The following is an 8,386-nucleotide window of genomic DNA, read 5'->3' as shown; positions in this document are numbered from 1 at the left end:
GGGGAGGCGGTGAACGTGCCCTGCAAAACGCCGTTATTTCAGTTGCATGTCCTACTCTGTATATATACAGGAACTCGCGAGGTTCCATGATAAAAATTCACACTGTGCTGTATCGAAAGCATCTGTTCTCACAAAGTCGTTATGTGACCTTTAGCGGCTTACCGTAACCCCGTTCCTGTCCAGTGGTGCTCCACTTCGTATAACGGCATGAAAGCTTGTAGTTCCAGTTGTTCATCATAGTATCGCGATGAACGCGAGTGGAGGTGCGCAACCTGAAAAAAAGCTTTGTTTGCAGCTGTCGGCCAAGAATCGAAATTCCCAGTTTGAAGTAATTCCAACTAGAAGCGCACCGTGGCTTCGTACACCAGCGAAATATCCATTCCAGGCACCGTTACAGAGACCCAAACAATGTTCCCTGCAACTGTAGCTTTGAAATTCACGAGCTTTATACCCGTTTGTGAAAAGAAGTGAAATAAAGTGAAAAGAGTGAAATGAAACGTGAAATGAAACAAGCAATTAAAACTTGATATTTTGGCTTTTATTAGGGTTGCAAACATAAATAAAAATTGTAGAAACTAATAACTGCACATGCAGAACACTGCAAAGTACTAACAAAAGCTGAATTAAATTTGATCTTTATTGCACTGTAAAACTATATACTATAGTTTTTAAAACTAATATTAATTCTTCTCCGTATCCGCAGTTGGAAATCCCATTTTGGTAAATCGAGTTTTTCTACCGAGATAATTTAATTATTAAACCAAATCATATCAGGATGATATCATAAGCTAAACATAACGGAGTCTTGTAATTTTAGGAATAGACAAGTAGTACCTGGCTCATAAAGCGGGATGCCATCGTACTCCGGATCCAAATAGTACTGTAGTCGTTTCCGGTTGATGATCCTGCACATTTTCTGTCAGAACTTCCAAAGTTTCTGGAAAACATTTCTGTGCATTAATTTCCTATTCGCTATTCATACGAAAAGTTAGTTTTTGCATCATGGAAAAGCGATAAGGATAGAAATTTGTACCCCTTTTCGCTGAGAAACGAACGATTTAAAGAAAGGCTGCACGTAACTTTTATGCAATTTCCACCAGAAAGATAAAATCTTGTACTGCCTCATAAGTTACTGATGCCACATCATACTGTACTGTGGATTCTTACTTGCTGTAACTTTCCGACCTGCCGAATTCCAATAATAACCCAGTTACGACACCACAGTCGATTTGCAGTTGCACGTAATAGAGATAGGTACAGTAGCTACAATCGGCAAACGGCTTGCTCGCTCAAAATTTTGAAAGAGAAAAAGCTTTATTTAAATCCGTGCCCTGGAAATTGTTAACGGTGTCATAAAATTAGGAACTTCCGGGAAAGCGTACTCTTAACAGGATCTTACTGCTACTCAATGGCTCTGCTGCAACAAAACATCTGAATATTAAATTTTCTGTTGATCGTCAACAGGCAAGACAGATGGGCTTTGTCGAGCATTACCGAGTTCCGTGTTCCGTATTCAATCGAACGCAATCGCTATCAAAACGGATGCAGTTCAAAGTTTTATTGGCTTTGTGCAAGAATAGTGTACCTGAAGAAACTTCGCTGAGTAAACCAAAATCTTTATAATTATTTTAACTGCAAGTGCACTAACGTTGGACATGGGTTCAGTGCCAAGTAAACGCTAATGCGATCATGGACCATCGTATGCTCCATCGTATTCTTTTTCGGGGCTCACGAGGCATCCCTCACGAAATAATTTCTCAAACACTGTGCTGGTTCATCGCGAGAATGGCGAATGGTGGCTAGGATGCGTGCAGGATATCGATGGTGATCAGATGTCATTTGATTTTGATTGTACGGCGGCTTCCGCCGACTAGATTTATTCACGCCACATCAGGGCATACAGGCATTTGGCCGATGGACTTAGGTGTCTGATCGACCGGCAAGTGCGAGATGTTCGGTGCTGCACTCTCAGCTGCATGGTTCCGGTGGCGCTGCGCACCAACAACGGACCGCATATTTTCGTGTTGTCAATTCATTGCACCTACAGTTGCGGGAAATGCCCTCGTTTTCATTGTATTTCTACATTCAAGCTAAGTGGGATGTCTAGGTTTTACTGCGCCATTATGTGCAAGTTCCCGTGATGCCTGGATAATGCTAAAACAGCCGAAACGCCCAGCTTCATACCGTTCGATATCGTTTACTTGTCCGGTTGGTAATGTGCTATCTTCCGATTGATCCTGTGGTGACCACCGCTAGGACAGAAAGTATAGACGACGTAAAGAAAAGCCAACTACGCAGAACGAAGCAGCCTACCAAAAGTTACTAACAACAGGCATTTAACAACGAAATCCGCCACATAATAATAAGCCTACATTCACAGTGCCAGATAGAATTCAATTAACTACCGACACAGAACAAACAAGCTGGGCGAAGAAGAGTGTAAACCGATACCTCATTTCCTGATTAATCACTTTTCAAGTTACGATAAACGCAATTTAAGCTACTCAGTAGAATTTAGATGCCATGCGACTGAAGGAGCGTATTTAACGCGAGCGAGTAGGTACGACCGTACGATTACTAGGTAGCTAAAATGCAAATTATTGCAGCGACGTCACAACGTTGCCGGCACGGAAAACACGGAAAACTCGCAAATCTGCATTGCGTCGGACACCAAGCTACCGCATATTCGGTCTACTATCGATCTACCGGTCGATTCGGTCTTCTATCGATTCGGGCTACTATCCTTATCCGGCACTCCATCAGACATTACCCACAACTCCGGAAATGCATCTGCATGCATTCACTCTCTGAGCAAACAATGTCATGGTGGTACCTTTGACAGAACATTAAGTGCATTTCCGTAACCGCCGCCTCTGTTTTGTCTGCTGTATTGTCCGCTGGGGCTTTCTCTGCACAGCGTAAATCCACAGATCGATATGTCATGCTTCGAACGAAACCGTTGAAATGATGAGCGCAGACTTTGCGAGATGGTTGCGATAATGAAATGAATAATATACAATGCAGTCAGTCGGATACGGCTCGAGAAACATGGAAATTTCCGCCACCCTTTAGTGAAAATGATGCTCTTCCCATCTCCGTTTTGTAATAAGCTCCAACGCCCGTGAATGCCGATAATAAGCGAATACTTTTCGCGTGGTAGAAGCAGACGCCAAGGACAACTGGATGTGAAAAATCCCGTCCTTGTTAATGTCGCTGACAACGAGTATTGCCTGGGATACCTTCAAGATGTTGATGGTGATAACCTCTTCGTGGACTTTGACTGTACCACCCTTCCGCCATGGTGGTTTCCAGCGGGGCGCGTGTGGTTCTACAACCTCAACCAGGGATACTATCCTACGGATAAGGAAATACTCGTGGCGGTGAGAAACGAGCCAACTGGACCGTATATTTTCCGTCCGGCGATAGTTGTCTGGTACTACTGCGACTTGTTCTTGTGCCGTCTCATTCGAAAGCCAGTGGATTCCGAGACAACCTCACTGCATTTCGTGCACCGTTGGCAAACCGCTTACTGGGATGGAGGGTCGGTGATGAAGCGATCTTCGAAGCTGGATGTCGAGAAGGTTGTGATATGCTTAAAAACGACGGAAATCACTGATGAAATTGACGGGTTTAATATTGCCGAGGATCTAAAGGCGTGTTACCCGGGTTCCGATACGGTTTCCCCACGCTTCGTGGATCGAATCTTTGTGCGAAATAAAGAGAATGAAATTGTCTTCCTGATTGTGATCGGAGGCGGTATCTACGATGCAACGCCATATTATTTATTTGCGCGGCCTTGCTGCAAAATCCACTCAAGAGGTCCAGTTACAGCTGGAAAAGTTGTAGCCAGTGTGAGGAAGTATCTCCATCTTCGCTCCAACAAGCCAGAATTTCCGCGCATTATGCCAGCTTCAGGTATCTTCTTAGCAGTTAGCAGCTCATATGGGTTGTCGTAAAATACATGCCACTATCCCTGGAAGCAGTTGTGCTTGTGCTCATTGCACAGTTATTTAGAGAAATACAATCCGAAATAAGTCAAATGTGCCTCAAAAACCGGTCACTTTGAGTATAATCACCGACAACTCACGCATTCGAATTTTGTAAAAGCCCAGAACTTTCAAAAGGAATGGTTGAAACAAGCTTAAAAGCAAAAACTCTGAACCAGGACCCATAATCGGTGTTTTGAACTGCATACTCAAGGTGACCTGTCTTTGAGGGGGAATCGAGGCACATAATACTCTTAGTAATCCCCTTCACAACGATACAAGTCTTACGGCTACTTCATGAGTCTTCTTGCAGATAGAACTGAATGCCCTTTTACGTTTCTTCCAACTGAAATCACGAAGGAAACTTTGCTTTACTTGGACGTCCACTCACAGGCCGTTACCAAGCGGTGAGAACCGTAACTGTGACGGTCACAGTGTGACCGCAAAGTTCAATCGTTGTGAAACATTTGTTTTTAATTTAGAATACAAAAAACTGCTGAATTTATCGCCGAAAATGCATTTTTACTAAGATACGAAATCGTGTACTTCGCACGGGGCCTTAAGTTTTCCCCTCATGCAGTACGGGAAATTTTGTTTTCCCCGGCACATGTGCCGCTTACACGCGAAAAGCTGACTGCAGTTTAAAGCCGCGTGCGATGCGGCAACACGTTTGCCGTTATTCTGAGTTGTCTCTCTGCTCTCTTGTTCAGTTGCGCAACCGGATATACCGAGTTGGCTAAAAACCGGTTTTAAGCTGCAGGCAACTTTTAGGCTGCATTCGTGTAAGCGACTAAGCGGCACATGTGCGGGGGAAAACGAAATTTCCCGTACTGCATGAGGGGAAAACTTAAGGCCGCATGCGAAGTACTGTACTTTAAGACAACATTCCGTTTCCGTCATACGCATATCATTGGTAGAGGATACTGTACTACAGTAGGTTGAAGCAAAGCATACGCGTGTGAGAGTCAAAGGTTGCGGGAAAACCGGTTTTCTAATGGAAGCCGGAAAAGTCGGTTTTGTCGGTGTATCATTAATTATACATGTAATATCGCAGATAATGCTCTACGGTAATCTGCACGAAAACGAGTAACACTGGAAAATTAGTTCATATGGAATGTTGGCCGTAATTGCAGCGTATGCGCCCTGTGGAACATTCTAATGTCTGATGTCGATTCGTCAGTGTTCGCGACAATCGACTTCAGTCGAAAGGGTATGTCGCCGTTCCACCGCGCTACGACAAGCTATCATTATGGATTCGTATTAAATCATGCTGTGAGCCGAGACACCAAAGTGTTGTCACTATTAAAGCTGAGTCAACGCGTTAACAACAATGAAAGCATGGCTGCACTGATGGAGATCACCAGCACCGTGCTGACTATGAACAACGCCCATTTATCTGTGCTGCTGGTGAAACATTGGGAGGTGACCGTTAATCGACCACCGGGTGTAAAATTTGAAAGCACTGATTTCTTCGATTTCCAAACCAGCGAACGCCACTATCCGATTTTACCATTACAATTGAAGAAATTCTGTCGGCAGTTGGTTTTCTCACAGTTTGTCGTGGACTTTGATATGCATTTCGATAAGAAAACCTTTCCCAAATATGCCAAACATCGGATGCCGGGTTTCGCTCAAGCCAGCACTTTGAGCAGTCTGCGCATCGAAATTCCCAATGTGCGCTTTGCTGGCGAGGATAGTTTCGACGACAGCACAGATCGGTTTACGCGCACACTGGACGACTGCTGCCCGACGACGGACTGGTTCACTAAAGAACAGCTATGGCGACTCCATGCCGCCTGGGTTCATACTGTTCCGTATCCAGGGAAGAAGTGGGTTGTATTCATGCAGCATTTAGAATAGTAAGCACACTTCCACTTGCTGACGAGTATGTACCGTTTTGAGATGTGTCCACTACAGCAATATGAATATACAATATTTCGCAGTTATGGAATACGCCAACATGTGGGTTCATCAGTTTGGAGGGATTTGGATCTACGGGAGTTCGACAATCTTCCGTTTAGCAAACTTAGTTTGGCGATTCTTACTCGTGACTATCTTCATCCTTAGCCATCTATAAAGTAATTCCAGAAAATGTGTCGTTGCGCTGGTATTCTACTGCTTCATGTACATTTTCCTAGTTTGTTAACCTTTTGCAATCTGATAGTTTAATTTGACCTTTTTTATAATTAATTTTGTGATAATTAATTAATTTTGGGAGCTTATAAACCAAACATTCATAAAGCCAGAATAAGATATTCTGTCTGCACATGGATTTTGGCAAAACAGATTATCACGAACAAGAAGGTGTCTACATAAGGTTCAAGCGGATACGAGTAAGTTCTGTACGATTGAATGCAAAAGTGGATTTGTAACCGGATGCGGACGTAGGCAATCAAAACATACACACTCTTTATACAAATAAAACTTAACTCCGATTAATTTTTTTAACTGCGCGTTGGTCTGGAAATCTATGTGCAACCATAGATTTGTTCTACTCTGCTTAAATTGCATTCTATTCCTTTCCAGCTTTCTTAAACTTTAGCGAAAATAAGTAAATACGTTGCCATTTGGCATTTCTTTTCTTTGACGCCGATTCACACACCGGCAATCTGTAAAAGTTGTGCTTTGCGTTGTGAACACTGGACACATGTTTTATTACATATTGAACACATTATGCAGCACTTTAGTTCCTAATCCGGGGTCCGCCGCGTATGTGACGATTGACTGCAGCGGCATCAGCACGACATTGCCAAGCTACCCGGAAATAAAAGGCTTTCGGCTGGCGACGCTGTTCCACCAAGGGGTATCTGTGAAACCAAGGAGCCCGCGCTGCTGCACGTCGACCATCGCGCTGACAGTGTCTAGGCTGTCGCGCATGCTGCAGTGGATTTGCTTAGCCTGAAGAGCGTGCACATTTTTGTATTACTCGTCAAATATTGTCGGGCTCCGCTGGAAATCGCTCCGGCCTGCCATCCAGACGATCTTTACGAGCATTTTCACGGGAATATCCTGTTCCAGTTGCTGAAGAGTGCCTGCCATCATTTACTGGTCAACTGGTGCGGCATTTCGTCATTGATGGTTCGATGGCGCGTTTACCACCTTATCATAATCCAATGCCCAATGTTGTCAGATGGGACAAGCCATTTGCGTTAATGTTCTTTTTCCGGCAATTCGTTTTGATGCGAAAGATGGCACGGAAAGCACACAGCGGTTTAAGCGTGCACTGGAATAGTACTGCCCTACGGTGGAAAATGCCCTGAAGAAACATTTTAAGGAAGATTTATTTTTGCTGGCTGGCAACGATTCCATATCCTGGAAGGAAATGGACTGGACTGCGACAAATACTTTGACCGTACGTTTATGCTTTATAATAAAAAGAAGGTGTATTAATGTAGTTTATAGCACTCAGTTTTGTTTACAAATTTCTTTACTCCAAAGCAACTTTCTGCTAACTAATCGGAAATACTTTATTAATTCGTACGTGTTCTGGTGATTAAGTCGTTCTGGTGTTTAAGTTATGGACTGCCTGAAGGCGAAGGAGAAAATGCATCCGACAAATGGAACACTTTGGATTTGCGGAAACTGGATAGTATTCCTTTTGGTAATCTACAGCTGCTTGTTCTGGCTCGTCTTTATGTTGCTTAAGCGATTTCATGATGATGATGATAATTTGTACAGTACCATTTTTGCTAAATTACATGCTTTTGTGTACTTATGTATATTCGTTTCTCAAAGAACATTCTATTGCGTTGACAGGGAGATGTTTACTGAATTAAAGAAAAAGCTGATTCTCCTGATATGAAAACTGGTCGAAAACGCACTTATGAAAACCTTTATTAAACCAGAGAGCGGAGCATAGGATGCTTCGAAAACTGTTATGTAGAAAACTGTCGCTTTTTGTCGACCGGCGATATTTTCTATCGAAACGTCACCCCAGGAAAACACATACTTTTTCTGAAATGACGGACGCTGTTTAAGTTCCAATATCAATCCTAACTCCAAGAAGCGCGTTTGCCACGAAAGTTCATGCCACGCCAATATATTGCTCAAGGCTGAAATATGTTAAGTTTTATGTTATGCCACCTGACAAGCTTTATAAAGCTCTCTATGTGATATAGTATTCATCATCAGAATTTGGAAAGCTTCTGGCAAATATTGATTTTCTTGTGTTCCCGTGTTTTGCCAGCGACAGACATCGCCGAGCAAACAAAATTGTGGTAGTTCATGCGGTAGAGTTTTAGTGTATTTACTTAAGCAACTCCAGTTCTCTGAGCTGTATTGTTCGCTAACATATCCACTGCAAAATCCACAAATCGATATAATGTATGCCAACCATCAGCCCATGCGATTTTCCGTCAAGAAGCGTTCGAATGAATCAAATGCTATCGACAACTGCAAGT

The 8,386-nt window shown here is 43.1% G+C and overlaps 1 protein-coding gene across 1 annotated transcript; it reads left to right on the top strand.

Annotated features, from left to right (window-relative positions):
* Positions 1-3,022: 3,022 nt before the first annotated feature.
* Positions 3,023-6,222, top strand: LOC129598794 (uncharacterized). The gene is made up of 4 exons (XM_055496849.1): positions 3,023-3,915; positions 4,300-4,393; positions 5,120-5,845; positions 5,930-6,222. Exons 1-4 carry the CDS (start codon positions 3,126-3,128, stop codon positions 6,051-6,053), a joined length of 1,734 nt encoding a protein of 577 aa, XP_055352824.1. The 5' UTR covers positions 3,023-3,125; the 3' UTR covers positions 6,054-6,222.
* The last annotated feature ends 2,164 nt before the right edge of the window (positions 6,223-8,386 follow it).

This window comes from Paramacrobiotus metropolitanus, unplaced genomic scaffold (assembly GCF_019649055.1).
Source record: "Paramacrobiotus metropolitanus isolate TYO unplaced genomic scaffold, Prichtersi_v1.0 Parri_scaffold0000129, whole genome shotgun sequence".
Lineage (NCBI taxonomy): Eukaryota > Metazoa > Tardigrada > Eutardigrada > Parachela > Macrobiotidae > Paramacrobiotus > Paramacrobiotus metropolitanus.
This window is presented reverse-complemented; position numbering and strand designations above follow the sequence as displayed.

Excerpts from the sequence above, each read along its gene's own strand:
- LOC129598794 (XM_055496849.1), top strand. The coding sequence starts at position 3,126 with ATGCCGATAATAAGCGAATACTTTTCGCGTGGTAGAAGCAGACGCCAA. Across the intron at positions 3,916-4,299 it reads GCGCATTATGCCAGCTTCAG|ATAGAACTGAATGCCCTTTT; the intron begins GTATCTTCTTAG and ends GTCTTCTTGCAG. Across the intron at positions 4,394-5,119 it reads TCACAGGCCGTTACCAAGCG|CGTATGCGCCCTGTGGAACA; the intron begins GTGAGAACCGTA and ends CCGTAATTGCAG.